This window comes from Ptychodera flava, chromosome 2, assembly GCF_041260155.1.
Source record: "Ptychodera flava strain L36383 chromosome 2, AS_Pfla_20210202, whole genome shotgun sequence".
Lineage (NCBI taxonomy): Eukaryota > Metazoa > Hemichordata > Enteropneusta > Ptychoderidae > Ptychodera > Ptychodera flava.
In genome coordinates, this window is record NC_091929.1 from 43,017,988 (window position 1) to 43,039,746 (window position 21,759).

At 37.9% G+C, this 21,759-nt stretch overlaps 1 protein-coding gene across 1 annotated transcript; it reads left to right on the forward strand.

The window, feature by feature from the left end:
• The first annotated feature begins 2,108 nt into the window (after nucleotides 1–2,108).
• LOC139121570 (arylsulfatase B-like) lies at nucleotides 2,109–21,377 on the forward strand. The gene is made up of 7 exons (XM_070686588.1): nucleotides 2,109–2,513; nucleotides 6,435–6,621; nucleotides 14,520–14,695; nucleotides 16,926–17,139; nucleotides 18,968–19,217; nucleotides 19,664–19,830; nucleotides 20,434–21,377. Exons 1-7 carry the CDS (start codon nucleotides 2,247–2,249, stop codon nucleotides 20,703–20,705), a joined length of 1,533 nt encoding a protein of 510 aa, XP_070542689.1. The 5' UTR covers nucleotides 2,109–2,246; the 3' UTR covers nucleotides 20,706–21,377.
• The last annotated feature ends 382 nt before the right edge of the window (nucleotides 21,378–21,759 follow it).

Here is a 21,759-nt window from a genome sequence, read left to right on the forward strand (position 1 = left end):
ATTGTGCTTCGATCAACCAAATATTTGCTTGGTGAACTCTATGTTTTTAATGTTGACCATTAAGTAGAATAATAGCGTAAAGATCCCGTGAGTAAATTATGAGCAAACGTTCAGTAATTCATTAACGGCGTGTTAAACTTAAACTACGTCCCCAAGAATGAACAACGAAAAGACGCTCCGCGATCGAAAATGTGGCGTCGAGGATTTAACAGATACATAGATAAATACACATTCAGTTTGTCGAACGATTAACCGCGGTTGTTGAGAGCATGGATCTATTTTTTACATCCATGTTAAGAGGCACTTTGGTTTGTAAATTTCACAAGGCCGAAGTTGTGATGAGTTTATTGGGCAGATATACCTGAAAACTTACATGTTTAAAGGGCAAGAAGACGTAACTTTCAGCGGATTTTTCACCCTTTTTTTTAATGTCGACTATCCTCTCTTGTTCTACTCCCCAAAGTATGTTGCGATACAGTGTTGAGCTTGTAAGTATCAACTCAACCTTTACATGTGTAGACTGCATCGTTATTTGTTGAAAAGTGACTTCTAGTCCAGACCAGAATTCATATCTGAACGATAACAGTGAATCCTACACTTATAGACGCTGTGTTGACTTGGTAATAAATAACGTATGTGTTCCAAAATGCTTTGGGAAGTAGAACAAGAACTTGCAATTAGTACATGAAGCAGAAATTGTGCACAAGTCATCAAAACGTACAGCTATTGGCCCTTTATTGTCTCTGGCTGTTCCTGGGCTCGACGCGAAACAAGATATTAATCGCCATTGAAGCATAAGGGGCAACAGAGAAATTTTAATAATATGGAATCTAAATTTCGATTGTTTTCAAAAGTTGGACCTTCCAAGACTTGGTTCAAGTCGGTGAATTTTAAAAAAATAAAATCATTTATAATAGTTTCTCTTGTGTCTCTCTTATTTCGTACAAACCTATTCGGAATTTGGTAGCCCAGGCCAGGTTTTCCCAGCGATTGAATGCGTTACCTTTGAGTCTGCGCAGTAGGCCTATAGTGATTCCGGGTGAAACTCCCCTGCATAGCGTTTCACATGAAAACAAAATACAAATCATTGCGTTCACTCCACTCAAACATTCACAAATCACAGACTTGAACCAAGTCTAGACCTTTCAAGGACTATGCTGTTACGTAGAAGTTACGTAATATTTTAATCGCTATGACATGGATGTTTGTCTGTATGTTATTTGTTTTCTTTGTATTCCACATGTGGCCTGCCACATCCTTTGCAGTAGCTGCAATAATTGTATAGCCTTGGTGGGATGGGCCGTGCGGCTTGCGCGATGCCTAACCAAGGCATCGTTGGACATCGCGCAAGCCACCCGGCCAAACCCATTTTTGCAGCTACCTCTACAGGTGTGCGTTGGGTGGTAAAGATTGAAACACAGGAGAGAAATGTAAAAACAACGCTCAAAGTATTTCTCGTAAATTTTTCGAGTTATTTGTATTATTTCAATCGTCTGCTTTTGTTGAAAAAAGTATCTTTCAAGGAATGTATGCCTAGTCGATTTAGAGAGCGTATCAAATTTTGTTAAATTCTCTACAACATCCACTCATATCACAGCTCTCTAACGCTATGCATATAGTGAGTACATGTGCATTGTTCGGGTCATTCGGGGGACGAAATCCTCCATGCCACACATTAATCCCACGAATTGTCGTGTCTCTCTCGAGAAAAAACTTATTACATTTTTATTCAGATATTGCCAGGGGTGTAGGAGACTTGTCATTTTTCCGAAGTAGCGATTTGTTTATCGCATCGTACGGCCTGGCTTCCGTTGGAGACGACCTGAAATTTAACCTTCGTTACCCTGACAACAGCTTACCGTCATTCTCCATCTGATATTTGAAACAGCTCAGAGCATTTCTCTCGGCAGTATTGTGGTGACATTTGCCAATCACCATTAGTTGTTTTGCCGGACATGTGTCCTTCACCGAACGCCCGATTATCGGACACCCCGACCGTCAGGGGGAACAGTGGAACGAACGCGCTTCGATGGAACGGTTGACTGGTTTGCATCGGATCTACGACAAATCTTGTCACAGATGTGGCAATCACGTGATCCCGACTGGGTCAGAAAACAGACTGTTGGTTATTTGATGTTAGTGTAATGGATATTCAAACGAACCTGACATAAAACTCAGAGACGATATATCTTAACATCAACAAGACATTTTATGGACACAAGAGTACAGCGTTACAACTAGCAGCAATGCCGCAGATAACAGACAGCGTCAGACTCCTTTTAATCAACGTATTTTTAATAAGTTCATTTGTCAAATGTGATGTTGACAGACCAGCCAATATCATATTTATAATGGCCGATGATATGGGATGGAACGATATTGGTTATCACAACCCAACAATGAAAACGCCAAATTTAGACAAGTTGGCTGCGGAGGGGGTAAAACTTCATAGTTACTACATGCCGTCTATATGTACCCCGTCACGAAGTGTTTTCCTAACAGGAAGGTACGAGGTAAGTAATGTGTGATTTTTCAGAAATAATAAAAAATAAATGACAACCATTGAATCGGTTGATCCTGCTATTTATAGGAGGAATACACGGTTTATGTTGCAGGACTTATCATACTATGTATATCATACTCGCTTCTAACAGTTTTTTCCCGCCGGGGTGAATAGCGGCTGAAACATACTCGAAATCTCAGAGATATGCGCAAGTAACATGTCCCGGGATATTTCCCCTCCCCGATCCACCTAGCACCACAGGCACCGGCGTAGTCGACAGCGCTTTTGAGTGTAGTGATAACACTGAAAGCGCTGTCAACTACGGCGGTGCCTGTGCCAAGCGCAACGTTCGTCATATGTTCGTCAAATTTCTACAATTCTTTTCTGATCTACCACTTGTGCATGGGGGCTCATTTTAAAGCTCTTGGAGAAAGAAAAACTTTCACCGTCTTAGTTTTTCGAAAATCCAAACTTTAATTTTTCCCCATAGAGTTAACACAAGAATGGCGGCCATTTTGAATTTCAAATAACGCAAAATGACAGGTAATTTGTTTCGCTAATTCTAAATTGTGCACTGTGACTCCAGATTTTTATTGTTGATTTGGTAAGAGAATGGTTGAAAGTTTCATTCAGGAAAGCTTGAGCAAAAGTTTGTCTTTCACTTTCGGGGTGCATACTACCTTAAGTTGGAGTACTGCCCAATAGTTAAAGTGTAACAGTTGTAGTCTATGCTTTATAGTTGCACATATTGTATAGGAAGCAGCTGTGAGTTACTAAGGAGTGCGATGAGTAAGTTGGTGTTCCGTGCTCATTTTATAGATACGTCACATGGAAACAAGTCATACTGTTTCATTTTGTGCAGTAAACACAGATTTATGACAAATTCCAACCCTTAGAGAGGATAACACGATTACACTGAAGACTGAAAGATGGCAGTTTCCTTTCAGTGTAACTTTCTAAAAACTAACGGTTCTCTAAAATGACCTTAAAATGTAGTCACAGTTGGGTTGTTGTCGACTGAGCAATGGCGATAAACAACATTATTTTTTGTCAAAAGAACCTTGAAAAACTGCCGAGTCAGCATTATTTGTAGATTTTTGCAAAGAACGGGAAAAGTCTCTATGTGTTGTTCAGAAACAGTGTTTTGCCAACATTTACAGATAATTGTCTGTTCATTTGCATACAAGTTTATGATCTGCATTGCCTCTGTATCTTGTTCCCCGATTGATCGCCCCGTGTTTACATGGTTTACGTATATAAGGCACGTTTTCTTTTAGTTCGAGCTGCATCGGACATTGTTTATGTTGCACGCTGCATCGAGCGGCTATTATGTTGTGTGCAGTTGGCAGGTAACATTAACATTTCACCTGCCTGGCCCTAAAAAGTAAAATACCTCGGGTATGGCAGCAGATATTTCGCAGTCTCTAATGTTAGTATTTTTTTAGTTTGAAGATCGCTGATTGTCCTTGTGACGCACAATCTACGCTATTTTTATGACGTCACAACATGTTCCCTTTTATCCAGGGGAGCAGAAATGTTCTTCTTTGATCCAAAAACGTAACACACGCGAATCGCTAGGAGATGATAAAGCGAGAGGTATACCACAATACAACACGTATCATCTATACGGGTATTTGTTACGTGTCAATCAAACGATTGAAGGTATTTGACGGACTGTTTCTCGTAGTCTCGTTTATTCCGTCCTTGTTTTAGGATAGTGGGAGCTATAATTTGCTAGCATACAGACAACTTTTAATTTCGCGCCTTTCAGATTTGAAATTTTCCACGCATACTTCAATATTTGACTCCTGTTTTCAATCTCCGGTTGCTCTTTTTTAGAAAGCAGCTTGGCTTCAAGTTAAATTCGTCCTCCCATTTTCGACTCCCTCCCAAGATATGTCCGCCCGTCCTTCGACAGACGCATGCTGGTGCATGACGATATTCACTATTGACGATGCAATCCTAAACATTGGGCGCATGAACAATGAACCCTAAGCTGGTCTGATTTGAGGACTTTATTCAATCATCATGTTGATATCAATTCATAAATTTGTCCCTCGACTTGTCTACAGACGTTTATGATGTGCGGTAAATATATTATAATGATATTTCTAAACCCATAGAGTTTAATGAACAATGTGAACATGTATGTGTGGTAGGTTTTTGCTCATCTTTTGCCTAGTCATCCGAAATTGAAAAGAAGTAAACTTTTGGACGGCGGCAATCTGAAGCAACATGAACAATGTATATCATCAGTCAGCTTTAGATCAATACTTCATGTTAGGTCAGTTTATATCATACAGAAAGTAACAGTTTACTAGATCTATGCATGCAGTAAGCTTAAGTGACCTTTTTAGTAAAATCTAGACTTGATTCAAGTCTGTGATTTGTAAATGTTGGGTGAACGCGATACAGGGGAGTTAATCCGGCAGAAACTAACCTCACTACTGCGCAGACTCAAAGGTAACGCGTTCGATCGGCAGGAAAACCTGACCTGAGTCGCCAACTTTCAAATAGGTTGTATGAAGTCGGAGAGACGCAAGAGAAGCTATTGCAAATGATTTTATTTTTTTAAAATTTCACCAACTTGAACCAAGTGTTAAATGCGAAAACCACCTGTTGATTCGGTGTTCAAACTATTGTTGTCCTGATCAAGTTCTTCACATCCGAGCTTGTCTGGCAGCTAGCTGCGCACTGGCTTATTCCAGTTGACGTCACAGCTCCACCATCAATCTGAAAACAAAAATATTTATCCGAAAATTTTGCTATGGAAGACCGGTCACGACATACGACATGCGAGTTTTTTTAAACTGCGACCTGGGAGTTCTTAAACTGCGACATGCGAGTTCTTAAACTGCGACGTGCGAGTTGCAAAACTAATATGGCGTTTGCATACATGTCATTTCGTTCTCCTCCTAGGATTACAGAGGTAGAGACGAGCTTATTATTGCATACTTCTACAATGGATACCACCTGGGAGAAATAGCGGCCACGTTAGGACTCCGACATGTATGGAAGACCGGTCACGACCTGCGACATACGACCTGCGTCTTTAAACTGTGATCTGCGACCTAACCCTCACCCTAACCCTACCCTAACCCTAACGCTAACTAACCCTAAGTTATGCCGTTACAATTTTCTGTCCCTTGGCCTAACCTTCATGGTTGAGAGCGAAGTAAGGCTTTTTACGAGAGGAAACCTAACCCTAACCCTAACCCTAACCCTAACCCCTACCCCCAACCCTAACCCTAACCGCAGATCGCAGTTTTAAAAACTCGCATGTCGCATGTCGTGACCGGTCTTCCATATTTTGCCGAGATTTTCAGATTTTTTTTTAAGAAATCATACATACAGTGATTGTGAAATTATTACTTTGATACCACTGATGGTTTCATTGAAGCTATAAAAACCACTAATCAAGAGTTCCGACCACAATATGCACAGTAGGCTTTAGGCCTACAGAGACGTGCACAAGGATAGAATTTGCCTGAATGTCTGTCGGCAGCAGATAATTTTTTACAATTCTTTTTTGATCTACCACTTATGGGGATTCATTTTGGTCTAAGAAATCCTTTTTCTGTCTTAGTTTTTCGAAAATCAAAAATGTTATATTTTTCTCCATAGACTTAATGCAGGGATGGCGCCATTTTGAATTTCAAACATCGGTAAAGCTTGGGTAATTTATTTTTCCAGTTCAAAAATTTGCACGGTGACCCCGGTTTTTATTCTTGATTTTGAAAGAGAAGGTTGAAAGATTCCTTGCGGAATGTTTGAGCAAAAGTTTAAGGCTTTCACTTTTGAGGCGCATACCACCTTATCATCAGCCATGAACCATGGTGAGCTTGCTACCGTCATGCACCACTCCCGTCGCACCACTTGACACACCAGAGAGGAAAGTGGCGGTGTATAACTTTTGCCATTTTGCCTGTAGATCCGATATGGACTTCAACACGGCGTCCTCGGCCATTATCAACGACGTTGCCTCTCAACAGAGGAAACAACTTTTGCTGAAAAGCTCAAGGAAAAAGGTTACTCGACACATCTGGTGGGAAAATGGCATCTCGGCTTCTACAAAGATGGCTGTCTGCCAAGGCAGCGAGGGTTTGATTCATTTTTTGGTGAGTCGTGGTAGTTTTCTTTTTACTTTGCCAGAAAAGAAAGTGAAAATGTTGATCAGATCAACAAAGTATTAGCGTTTTTTCTAAAGCGTCTGTGCAACACTCTTGTTATCCACTTTTAAGTTGGCATACGGTTGCATTTAAAGGGCGGTTGTGGTTGCGCTGCGCATGCTCGTGAGGGGGTTTCCCCCCCCCCCCTCCCGGCCGTGACACTAGGTTACCGGTTGCCACAATGGTTGCGATATTGCCACTTGTTAGAGCAGCAGCCGGTCTGTCACAAGCATTTTCCCACTTACCAAAGCTAACACACAATAACAGGTCAATTAATCTGAGTTAAATATCTGCTGAATATTTAACAGGAATTACACGCTGTAATCTTTACGGCCCTGATACGGCTTTTGCGGCCCGAGGTCGTACGGCGGAAGGGCCCGAGCGTGCGAGGGCCCGTACGCCGTATGACCAAGGGCCGCAAAAGCCGTATCAGGGCCGTAAAGGTTTTATCATATACCTTATGGAATGATAAATATGTAGTTTACATAATATTCAACATTGTTTAGGAGATCTAAAAATGCCTGCGATATCAAAAATTCATCGCAATTTGTGTCAGTTTTCGTAAATACGATGGCCGCTTCCCGACGCGGATTGACATATTAATGACGTGTTTGTTTACATGCAGAATAGGCCAAACCCGGAATTCGAATCGACCACGGTACAAACAAAGCCATGTGCGCAAACGCGCACAGACGTACGTGTATTTCCATACGCGTTCAGTACACATGTGGGTTTGTTTGTACCGGCATCACGTGATTATTTGGGCGTACTGAGTATATATGTAGAATGGCGTACGCGTCGCGTCCTTTTTATTCCGGAGTAGAACCATTCCAGAACGCGCAAAGCAATATGCGTACTATTACGTGACCAACAGAGATCAAGGCTGAAATCGAGGTGTAAGAAGGATAAAAGCGTGTTGTCAGTTTCTTGTAATTTATACTGAACAGGCACGCACTTAGTATACACAGGATTTCACTAGAATTTAGAAATAAAAGCCGATGTCACTGGCGCGGCTCCACTGTCGCCACGCGCAACTACGATCTGAGCGAGCAGACGTTTTCCAAATCTCGCGCTGGCTTTGTGTACGAATGGAACGTTTGCGGATAGCAACGCGCGTAGTTACCAGAATCGAGATAGTTCAGAAATGCACGCTATTGCCCATATTTGGGCACCGGGCCGGGGCGTGATACGTAAAAAAATGCACGGATCTGAGGGCGCTTTCTCCCATAGCTTTACACAGGCACGTGAATGTAGGTATATGATAACACACTGTAGATCACATTTGATCATGATTTCCTTGAATTGGGCTCGGCTACTGGTATCGCTCAAGCGAACTTGAGAACACTTACCCGTACGCGTGTTACAGTAAAACGCCAAAACACTATCAAATGACGAGGCTCTTATAGTCCACGACATCGCTGGCAAAGACGAGAGCTTTATTTCCAGAGGCCCAACTGGAGTCCCGTCGGCAATAACGCAAGCGACAGAAATCTACGTAGCTCACAGAGCAATGCCCGCTGCAGCAGCTGAGCAAGGAGAATCGGTTTCGACGTCTGCGTGAATGTCTGTGTCAAGAGAACCGGGTATATGCCTGTGCTCCCTGTTCAACTGTGGAGAATCCGACTCCACTACGAAGTTTGCCCTGTGGTGTGGTGCAATCGATAATTCTGAGTACAGGTATTATGAGTCAAGTGAAGGACCTTCATAGGTCTTTTTGTGGGGTTATATCATTTGAACGAGGATTCAGGCCTGTCCAACACTCAGGAGGTAAAGTTTGCGTAGCAGTGGTACTACTGGCCTACGCTAGGCCTTCGATTATGACAGTTAACGTTGTAGTCACAGGATCTCCCAACACATCCCTATGCGTAGCCATGCGATTCTCCTGCCAAACGCCACGAAAACTTGCTCGTTTTGTCTATTTTTCCTGTAATTTGACTGTTTCTTGCCACGTACGTATTACTAGAAGAAGTTAGCAATTGTGATCAATAGTGGGTCGTGGGTCAAGTCTGTACGTTGTCGGGCCGGATATATATGTACATCAATGCATAGACAGTAGAGAACTACTGTCTATGGTTAACGCGGTGACCGTTCTCCCTTATCTATGCAACAGCATCTCATGTGTCCTGCTCTTGCTTGCCGATCATTGGATGTAATTTTTGTGTGTAATTTTTGGCATTCTGCTTGTTTATTGTTGGCCTAATATATACAATGTTGATCAATTTTACTGAATGTGTTTTATTGCTGTAATGTACATAGCATTGTGTACAACTAACGTGACTGGGCGTGATCAAACCCCATTAATGTTTACTGTAACTTTGTGCAGTAATAAGCGATATATGGTAATGTTCTGAGTGTATAATGTCTCAATGTTTGTAGCCTTACACGAGTTTATAAATAGAAATACACCACGGAAGTTCGTTTCCGATCTTAATATCATACTGTCGCATGATCTTGAGGCATTTATAAATTGATGGACTGCTTCCTCACTACGAATACGATTGAAGTTGAGAAGCTTATGTTTACAAAAACTTATGTTTATAAAATGTCGCGCCCGTGCATCGCGACGGTCACCATCGCCCTTTAACCAACACACTTTTTGGCATCATTTTACAAGTGGTATAGCCACAAACTGATGACATGAAATCGCCGTACACAATACACCAGTGCCATAATGGCAGCATTCTGTTACAATTTCAAAACTTGTGTACGATTTTACGCAACTGGATTTTTATTTGCATAAAATGTATAAAAAATGCGTATTGTAGGAATCGGTATCTGAAGTGATTTTGGCAGTCTTTTCTGTAGAACTTGGGGGATTTTCCTGTAATGCGCATGCTCTATTAACAAAAAACGATAGCGGGGGGGGGGGGGGGGGGGGGGGGGCTTCAAGGTATATGTGGCTGAACGCTTTCAATGCCAATGCCGTAATGCATGTCTCATATATGATTGAGCAGCCTAATGACTTCATGTTCAAAGAAAATACTTTCAGACTAGGAAATAAGTGTTTTCAAAGGGCCAACAAAAAGCAGATACTGGTCAAAGTCCAGCGGGACCTCTCAAGAATGCAACCCAACAGAGTCTCAATTGTCACCCATAAACACTTTCCAAAAAACATGCGACATAATGTCCATTAACTGTATTGTATTACCAACAACGTAGACTTGATCGATTCTTGAAGTTTTTGCATCTGTACTGTCATTGTCTGTACAGAAGAACTGATTGACATGATGATTGCGGTCCACTAAAGTCTAAAATGTTGCAATATCATGATAAATGACATATGCATTGCAAGTGACATTTATTAAATGTCACTTGCAAGCAGGTGCATACTTTTTTCATTATTTTGCACTATCTATTCTAATTCTTTAATGGCAGGCGTTGAAAGACTGACATTAAAGGGGAAGTTCACCAAGGATGATTTTTACATATGTGCTAGCTTTGTGGTCACTTACCCCGGAAAAGCTATTTTCGCCATTTATAACTTGCACGATTTTTACAAAAACCGATAGAAATAGTACAGGAAGTTGCCCATGTAATTTGAATCATGGGAAAAAAGCGCCAAGCTTGGAGCTTGCATAATGTGATATGGAAGGCACCATTTCCCATGGGTATGACATTGTCCACTCACCCATGCTTAAAAACCAGGCTGTGCGTATTTACATAACTCTTGTTTATACTGAGTATCCTTGCATAAACGATGAATCACTTATAATAAACTGTCCACTGTCAGATTTTGTGTTGCTGTTTACTACTGTGTTACTGTGAGTGGACAATGTGGGGGCCATACCCATCCAAAGATGGTCCCTTCCATATCACATGATACAAGCTCCAAGCTTGGGGCTTTTTCCATGATTCAAATTACATGGGCAACTTCCTGTACTATTTTTATCATTTTCGTAAAAAATCGGGCGAGTTATAAATGGTGAAAATAGCTTTTCTGGGGTAAATGACCACAGAGCTACCACATATGTAAAAATCATCCTTGGTGAACTTCCCCTTTAAAAAAGTGATTAATGTCGCGAAAAGCAAAATTGAAAAGATGCATATTTGAAATGTAAGAACTTTATTCCCAAACAAACATGTAGTTTTGTGATAAACTTTTACAATGTGAAAATTTCATAAAATCTGTTTCAGCCAGAGTATAGAATTAGATTTTTTTGAAATGTTGAAAACTAAAGAAAAAAGAAGCCAGGAAATTCACTTATTTGCATACATTTATGATTTACACTTCCTCCTCACCCAAGTTATGCCAAATGTCACACTAAAAGGTGAACCCAACCAACATTTTAATCATGGGTTAACAAATAAATAAAGATTTAATGAATTATTGTATCAAAGTCAGTTCCACACAGCACACTACACAATGAGCAAAATAAAAAGCTGACGTAAAATACAGTATGCTGCAAACAAATTACATCATGGCTGGCAGTGGCATTTGAGTGTGTGCAACAATACTGTTAATCACATTTAGCACACACACAAATATAGTAAAATTGACAAATGTAAATTAATCCCTATGCAGCTTAAGCTACGTTGTGCCTCGACTTTGAAAGACTTAAACTTTGACTCTAACTTTGCTCATTGAAACTTTAAACCATTCTCTTTCCAAATTAAAAATAAAAATCAGCTAGGGGTCACTGTGCAAATATTATGTGGAAACCAATTATACAGTATCTCCTAACACTGCAAATTCAAAGTGGCCACTAAGCTTGTATTAAAGGGATACAGTCGTCAGAACTGCACTCAAAGAACGTATGGGACCCATACGACCAATGTAAACACTGTATCCAAGGTACGATGGTGATTGATGAAAGTTAAAACGTGAATGTCATAATCTACATCGTATAGTTTAAATGTTGCAGCCATGATGATGAGGTGCATCTAGATATTGTGCATGGAATACATTGTTTGTGAAAAAGAAACTCGCACAGGCGCAGTTCCGACGATGGTTTCCTTTTAAATGAAAAAAAAATGAAATCTTTGATTTTCACACATAAAAAATGCTTCAAAATGAGCCCTCACATGTGAAACACAAAAAACATAAATGTTTGAGTGTCCGAATGTCTGTTGCCAAGCTGCATTCAACCTGAAATAATTGAAGCCTGTGCAATGGCTTTTGCAAGTGAGCAATATTTAAAACAAATGCTCAAGTATAATGCATAGATTTGGAAGTATCACATGCAACCAGGACTAGTCATTTGATAAGTATGCAGGACCTGAGGTCATTGCACAGTTTTGCTGAAAGTGGCTGCAGATAAGGTTTTATTTTGAGTTTATTGGATGTTACTTGAGACGACAGTTTTGCTTTGAAAATGGATGAGAGAAATTTCATGTATCAAAGAATTACAATTTCTACACATTTCAATCTTTTCAACTTCAATCTTTTTAAAAAAATTATTTCTTTCATATCTGTTGTTACAGTTTGTCAGAAAGAATTTGTCCCCCCTCCTCTAGCAAAATGATTATTTTTGACATCTATATTGGCGACTCTGACTATGAGAATAGTTGCTGCTTTCCCTCCATGAGAACTTTGAGCAGTGCATATGAGAATATGATCTTTTATAAATAATGAATTTATCTGTTAGTATTTAACTTTTTAATTATTGTCAAACTTTGTGTCACTTAAAACTGTGTCTTCTTTCTGCTTCTTTCTACTTCAAAAAAGATTTGATGCATTACAGTTGTACAGAGAAAATAGTTATGTCGTCAAAACTTTTATAGCAAAATATCAAAACACCAGCTGTTGAAAGCACCGTACTTTTTGAAAGAAGAGACTTAAAACACTTCATTTTCGACTTAGGATTTGTCCTTGTCATCTTATGTTGCCATCAAACCAACCACACCCCGGGGCATTAGTAACTATGGAAACCAAAACAGATGGTGTAACATAATGATGTCATTCACAGACTTTATAACAAAAAAACAACAACAATGGTAAAAACATTTTTTCCATGATGTCACTTGTTTTTATCAGTTTTTTAGTGAATGTCAAGGACTCTTGAACTTTAGTTCAACGACTGCAGTGTGGTGTTTTCAATCAGATTTGAGGTTTGGACTCACAACATACGGCATCCGGGCACCTAGCGGAGAATTAAGCAGCAGACAACAGCTCGGCCAAATCCCCTCTTTCAAAAACGAGTGGTTCAATAATCGAGCTTTAAGTTGTTACAATTTTTCTGACCGCCACTGCTCCACACGTTGTAGAGTTTGGAAACACTCACGCTCGCACACTCACTATCACATATCTCATATACAAACTTATCGAAGCAATCACTTAAACTGGGCAAGAGACAGCCTCCACCAGCAGAGCTATCAACCCAGGGGAGAAAATATGGTGTTTTTAATTAATCGTGTTTGAACTCATAGTATTTTAATATCAGAACGTATCTTATCATATAGTTGGGCCAATGATACTATTAATTGTCTATGAAGGTGTGGGCTGTTTATCAACTCTGCTGGATAAAAAATACCCATTTGATAAAAAATAATTCATTTCATGAAATTTTTCAAGGAAAACAAAGGAGCAACACCATCTAAACATTCATTATCCACAAGTATATATGTTGGAACCAGGCCTGTTGTTAACTAAATCATTTTTGATCTCCTTCCACCAAATTTTTCAATGAGGAATTAATTGCATTTTGCAATTGTATTATCATATTTCATGTTTCAGCATTTGTTTTACTTTTAATTCTCTGCAGTTGCTCTTGAACTCAAATTGATTTTATTTATATTTTCTTGGCTGTTGGGAAAAACATTTTTCCAGATACTTTCTCCCAGCCATATTATCAAGGGTGGTATTATGGTAGCATTTTCACAAGCTGATATCCAGTCATGAAAACTGACGGTATTTGTCTAGAAATAAAAAGATGGACACAGAAAGCTCTATGCATATGTAAAGGTTTTTAGCGTAGAATGTTTCTATATTTGCACATTGATTTACTGTCAAAATTCTCTGAAATGTGTGGGACATTTTCAAAATATCACGTGAGTGCAGTCATATCTAGTTTTAGTGACATTACACTCAACACATATAAAATAAAATCAGTGATGAGAAACTTAACAATTATCTAAGGTCCAAACCACCATATTAAGGCAGAATTTGCTCAGAGATGGATATTGGGACTTGGATACTTATGTTATGTTATGCGTTTTTGGTTACGCTTCTTTGGCTCATTTGATGCTTTCACTGTGTATATATGAAAAATTTAGTTGATTTTATATTTTAACGGGGATGGTTACAATTTTGAATTTGAAATATCTGTAAATTCAAGGCAATTTGTTTCCATAGTAACAAAATGGTTATTGAGACCCTGATTTATTCTTGACTTTGAAAGAAAATAATTTAAAGTTCCTTTGAGGAATGTTTGAGCATAATTTAAGTCTTTCGATCTAGAGGCACTTAATAATTTCTACCTGGGTAGTACATCAATTTATTGCACCTTAAAACTTAAAGATTCAAAGTTTTGATCAAGCTTTATCCAAGGATTCTTTAAACCATCGTCTTTCGAAAATTACATAAAAATCTGGTGTCAGAGTGCAGGTTATAATACTAGAGAAATAAATATCCCAAAATTTACTGACATTTTGAATTCAAAATGGTTGCCATCTTTATATTATTGCCATCTTTATATTATGTTAACTCTGTGGGGAAGAATAAAATATTTTTCTATTTTCACAAAATCAGGACAATATTCACCTACTACACTAGCTTCAAAACAAGTCAAAACAAGCAGCATATAAAAAAAGTTTGGCAAAATTAATATCTACGGTTTTCTTTAAAAAAAAACGTTCGAGGCTCTGATATATATATAGATAAGCACTGATTTTGTTGTGAAATCTTTCAGGTTTTTATCTCGGAGCGGAAGATTACTTCAACCATGATTCCACCATGCAGGGCCATCACGGATTTGACTTCAGACGTAATGAGGATGATGTTTCCCAGGAATATGTGGGTCAATATTCCACACATTTGTTTGCATCTGAAGCCCAGGATATCATTAGAAATCATGATCCTAGTAAGGTATGTGATTTAGGGGCTGTCGATAATAAAAGCTGACGCACAAGAAACGTAATTCCATCGTTTTACTTGAAACCGTCCCTCACCCCTCAAAATGAAACTTTTTATGTGAAATCAATTTCGTATTATGATGCCGTTTCTGACAAACCCACACGCACCTCTCTGATCCGCATGCCCATGAAAAAATACCGGAAGTGCATATTAATTAATAATTTCAATTAAAAAATAAAATTGCGACAGTTTTTCTCTTGTAATTCATGTTTGAACTGTTTTTTACTCCACAATCCTGAAGTAAATTCAGGTCCACATTTTTCCCACAAACGCAAGTGATCATGGTTTAGAAAACAATAGACGAAAATCCTATGTGATTTTGACGCACACAAAATGAAATGAGCTTTTACCCCCCCAAACGAAAGAATAATGTTTTTCGTGCGTCAGCTTTACGTCAAAGTTAAGTTGTGGTGTCATTTTCTTGAAACTTTGCACAAATATTCTTGGAAGTTGTGCAAGTGCAAAAATGAAATAAAAAATGGGGGTCACCGTGCTTGTTTCCATGGAAACGGACGTTAAAATGGCGTCTTTAGAAATAAATAAAAATGATATAATTTACTTAAACTAAAGAAAGCAATTATAAAACGCTTAGCAAATGAGTTAATTTAATAAATACCAAGACTTAAGATCCATATCTATCGAATGTATAGTTTTCATGAGTTTGTGAAGAAATTTTAACATAAGTATCGATTACAAAATGACGACATCGAAATTATGTCACTACATAATTTTCGAACTTTCTTCCTGTCGCTTTGAATGGTGTCATTTTGACCCATCGTCGTACACCACGCCCTCTTCGGCGAGTCTTATCACCCAACCGATTTTGCGAAGGTCACCGGAGCGGAAAATTATTGCTCTGGCCTGCGAGAATGTTTTGACAAACTTGGCGAATAAACTCCTGACATAATATCATTTAGTTTACACTTTTAATAAAAGGGTGTCACCACGCTACTTTTTACAATATCTCCAGGTGAATGGGTAATTTGCGCCTTATAAATGGGAGAGAAATGTTAATTTTTCGCTCATATTGAATAAAAACCAGCTTCCTAGGGGGTCAAAATATGACAAGGTAATAGGTCACATGTATTTCTAAGACACTGGGTCAAAAAATTAGGTAAAAGTGCAATTTCAACAATGACAGGTGATGTTAAATACATGCGCTACAAAAATACCCATTTGCGGCAGGCTGGAGTTAAATCTGCGCAGAAACGTTCTGAAGCGTGTGCGCGTCCGAATTCGTCGCCCTTCACCTTAGAATATGAACTCTTTTATTTACCATCTGTTCATCAAATGCAGTTGAACCAGTCATTTCATGTACACTTGTGGTATTGCATGTAAATTGCTCCATGAACTATTGCAGGAATCGTTGATGTATTGGAAGCTATTTAATTTTCAATACCTTAATTATAGTTCAGAACATCTAACTGTATCAGCATTTTGCTTCTTGTTCACTTGAAAATGTACATGTAAATTCAAAAACTGGTATTGTGTTACCAACGGCGTAAAAAAGTAATATATTTAACCCTTTTACCACGATGGTTTAGCCCAAACCTATTGTTATCAATGGTAACTCTGGATCAGTTTACAGGAATTAGGGGTGAGCAGATTAAGCTGAAGAGTAAACTTTTCTGTACTACCTTGCTGCATATCAGAATTACCACTTCATGTAAACAACCTCTTTTTATTTTTATTTTTTTGTTAGTAGTTTTGATCTTGTGAACTCATACAAAGAGATATATAATCGCTACATAATTTTTGTAAGAGCTAGACCCAGGATCTCAATATTTATTAATAATAATGGGTTCTTATATAGCGCATCTATCCACAAGGGAAGTGATCAAGGTGCTTTACAATTATATCCCTGGTCACTGGACCTAATATGATACCACTCAACTCCCTGGGGAGCAAACAACAGCACAAACGTGCAGCCAATCAGTGCAGCAGAGCTATAACGCACACATTACAACCACTGTCCTACCACTATCCATCACTCTTGGGTGGGAGAAGCAATGAGGAATAAAGTGCCAATTGCTCAAGGACACAACACCATGGCCATGGCAGGGCTTGAGCTCGCCATCCTTTGATCGTGTGTCCACTGCTCTATAGCCACTGACCCATGTTGCCTCCTCCAATATTTGGAAATATTGTAAAACATTTGGTGTTTATTTTGTTTTATTTGCAGCCACTGTTTCTCTTCCTGTCATTCCAAGCTGTTCATATGCCTTTACAAGTACCAGAGAAGTATGCTGCCCTCTACGACCATGTGTATGGTAACCATGACGACTGGAGAACCTATGCTGGCATGGTAACATGCATGGACGAAGCCATTGGCAATGTCACCAGAACATTGAAAGCTTCTCCACTGTGGCAAAATACTGTCCTTGTATTTTCAACAGGTAATTATAGCCACTGTATTCAGTACCCTAGGAATCAACCATTATATCTTGGGGGAGTTAGTCATAAACAGAAAAAAGCTTTGGATCAAAAATTTAGAAAATAAATTATGGCCCTGCTACTTTGACTCTAAAAAATTTGAATGAAACTGAAAAAGTGGAATCATGAAAAGATTTCGCAGGCACTACCAAATTCTTAAAAAAATATCAAATCTTTGAATAAAAAAAATAATTTTTACCATCCCCTCATTTGGACCAACCCTCGCAAGATCTTGAAATGGTCTATTCCATATTGTGCAAAGTAACAGCCTTTTGTTTGTTAACTTACTGCTTTTAACATCTGAGGAACTGTTCAGAAAAAAGTCAGTGGGTTAATTTTCTCAGTAGAATGCACACTTCTGATAACTCTCAGATTTCAGCAATTCTGAATATTTCCATTATAACATACAGTAAGTTAAAGAAAAACTGGGTGTAACTGGATTTTTAACTACTTTTCTGTGTTTATTTATTTTTATTTTTCTGTTTCTTCTATGTGGATAATTATATTAAATAAGCAATAATGATAATGATAATATTATTGAAGAATTTTTTGAGCATCATATGATATTTCTTTGTTCAGAGTTTGTTTGCAATATATACAGAACAAGACATAAGTAGATCTTATGTCGCTGCTAATACACGCTTGCAAAGTGACACTGGCCATAAAATTCAATGTGATATGTATAGTTCAGTGTAATTGATCAACAACAGTAATTCCAGTTTACAGAGTAACCCTGGCACCACCATGATTTGTCCAAAACCCAGTGTTTCAGTGGTGATAGTGGACCTGTTTACAGGGCATTGAGGGTGGACTGGTTATAGGATGTCACATTTTATACAAGATATATTTGATTTGTTTGGAATTACAGCAGATGGGCACATTAAATACCAAACTCTTCGGAAATCTCCATTTCAATAGAAAATAAGCTTTTAATTTCACTCTTTTGGTCAAATCAAAACAATATTTCATCCAAAAAATAGCAAAATTTATCACAATGAATGTAATAAATTCACATATATAAGATATTGGTTGCCAGTATTGATTCTGAAATATTGGCAGCTTATCAACAGTGTTCCAAACTTAGAAATAAATCAGTCTTTGAAAATGTCAACCATATTGAAAAGTTCTCTTTGTTTTGTAATAACGAACTCAGAACAAAACAAAACTAAAATTCCTTTTCAGAGAAAATATTGAATTTGCATATAATTCATAATATTTAGGGTTGAGAGCATGGAGATGTTTGTTGAAGGCCTCAAAGTTAGAGTTGCCCCAAAACATGTTGTTTATGAAGGTGTAGGCTATGGGATATAGTTTTTAGCAACTCTAAGACTCAAAGAAAACAAAAGTGTGCTGTTATCTAAATGTGGCTTTACTTATGGTAGAACATGGCCTGGGGACAGATATATGGATTCGACTCTCAAACTTTTACAATTGTTTTCTGATATACCACTTGTAGGAGTTTCATTTTAAAGCTCTAGGCATCAGAAAACTTTTCAATGGCTTTGCTTTTTGAAATTCAATATTTGTTTTTCCATAGAGTTGACAAAGAGATGGCAGCCATTTGGAATTTCAAATATTGGTAAATCGGGTTATTTGTTCTCTAGTACCAAAATTTGCACGTTGACCCCCAATTTTTATCCTTGATTTTGAAGAGAATGGTTGAATGATTCCTTGAGGAAAGTTTGAGCAAAAGTTTAAGTCTGTGACTTTCATGGCGCATACTACCTTAATAGCATGAAAACATCAAAATAATATCTGTTTTCATCAAATTGTGTCTACTTTTATCCACAGACAATGGTGCTGATGCTAAATTCATCGGTAGCAACTTTCCCCTGCGTGGAGCAAAAGCCACGCTGTTTGAGGGCGGTGTACGAGGTTTGGGATTTGTGACAAGTCCTTTGCTAAGTCCCGAGGTGGTTGGCAAAACGAATCGTGAGTTACTTCACATGAGTGACTGGTTTCCAACATTTCTACATCTTGCTGGAGGTGAACACAGTTTGGACAAACCTATTGATGGTATGAACCAATGGGAAACAATAAGGTAGGATAACAGAAAGTAAAATCTTTCTCATTTTTATTGTAACACCACATTCTGTGTGCGTAAAACTAAACAAGGAAAAATACAAAAGCAGTAAAATGTACCGTACAAATATATTGCGCTTTAATCACAATAATGCATATTAGGGCACGAGTGCACTCTGACAATGTGATTAAAACTTTCAGGTTTCAGAAGAGTAATTAAGAGACATATGGTTATAGTAATTTTATCAAATTTTATCTCGTAAAAATCCACGTATATCCAAATATTTGGTCAGTTGAAAATGGGCATCAAAAAAATTTGCTTTGTATTAAATGTATAGTTTCATTCTAATATTAAATATAATATTTTTTCATAATTTAGAAAAACTCTTTATAGCATCAAGAATTTATCCTCTTAATTTGATGTTCAAATCTTAATTGACTTATTCATTGTCTTTCTCATTGTAGTCTAGGAAAACCCTCACCACGACAAGAAATCTTGCACACCATTGATACGTTAGCCTTACGTCCTGTGGATCGAGGACGTGAGAAATACTCCAAAAATCCATACTTTGATGTGTTCACATTGGCTGCCATTAGACTGGGTGATTGGAAATTACTGACAGGGCCTGCTGGTAAGTTTGGAAATATTGTAAACCAAAACTTTTTCAAAATATAAGAATATCATTTTTAAACCACTGAAGGGCAGTGCCAGATAGTCTGTCCCTTCACCAGTATATACCAACATGAAGAATATTAACCAATTAGCCAATCATATGACTGTGATATGCCTTGGCTAATCTAGTAGGTAAGCAAACAAAAAAGAGTAAAATAAATAAATAAGTAAATATATACATAGATGGGTGAATAAATAAATAGATAAATAAATAAATAAATAAATGAAATAATATATTCACCAATGCATTATTATCAAAGATAAACCAATCAGCCAATCTTCTGACTGTGATGTGCTAAGGCTAATCTTGTAGATAAGCAGATAAATAGATGGATAGGTAAATAAATAAATTAATAAATTAACAAAAATTAGATAAATCATTCATTTTTATATGATATATCATATTGTAAACTTTACAAAAAATGATTTTTTACCTACTTCAAATGTATTGTCTTGATCGTCTTGGTGTAAAAGAGGTAAAGAAAAAGTCCATATTTCCTCACAGCAATAAACTATGTCATATGAAACCAACATTGATGAACATCTTGATTTCTTCCTCTAGGTAATGACAGTTGGATCCCTCCTCCGAGTGCCAAATACAAACCATTCCATCCACAAAAGTTGTACGGTAAAGTTGTACGCCTATACAATATCGCCAAAGACCCTTATGAACGCAAGGATGTTTCAGAAGAAAACCCAGAAATTGTTGTGGCATTGCTCAGGAGACTTGGAGAGTTCAACAAAGAAACAGTCAAACCAACCTATCCTGGAGTTATTGATGTCATCTATGGCAATCCAGATGAACATGGTGGCCTCTGGGCTCCCTGGGGATAATTTGGTTGTGCTAGCTTACAAACTTTTTCATCAAAAGAGTATGAGAGCACTGATCAGTATAGTAATGGAATTGGCCAATTGTTTTTGTTACACTGTTGCATAGTCTCCATTTGGTTACATTGTAAATATAAAGTACATCAATACTGTATCCAAATATTGATACACTTGTATTGACACTTTGTACCCTGTACATACTTCCATGCATACATTGTGTACAACTGTACATTGATACATTGTATATACACTGGCACACTATATACTGGTATTTTGATACACTGTATATACACTTGTGTACACTGTTTACATATGATAACACTGTATATCCATTGTGTACACTGTATATACATTTGTACACTTACTATATACACTGATAGGTGTATATTGTGTATACTTTAATTATAGGAGTATACTCAAAATGTACCCAACTGCAGACTCTTGCAACATGTACACTAGCTGTTCTGATAGCGCTGTGATCAGTTCTTTCACACTATTTAGATGGATGTAAGTTCAATTGGAATAAATTGGAAAACAAGCACCAAAAATAAAAAAACAACGTAGCCATGGATAGATATCCTTTAGTTAGTTATGTTTTTATGTCAGTGCAGTTGTAATTATAATTTTTTGCCTTATACTCATGGAGGCTATTAAAGTTGTTAATGAGTAGTTCACCAATTAAGTTGACAGATGCCAGTTTGTATTGATATCAAATTCAGTAAATCCTTGATTGGATTCAAACTCACAACATACCGGTATGGCACCCAGTCACCTACCGAATGCATCACAGTCAAAACCCCTAGGCTAGCGGCTATCCCCATCAAAAAAGATTGATGAGCTATGATATGTTACCATTTTTCTGACGCTCCACACATGTAGAGTTCATAAAGCACTAACACATACACATCCAACATCACACTAACTGTAGTCAGCATGACTACATCATTACGTTTAGTTTACAGCAATAAACAGTCATGCTGTGTTCTATGAAAGGATGAGGTCTGAGTTAGGAACTAAAAAATTGCACATTGAGAGTAGCATACAAACATTGTATTGTATA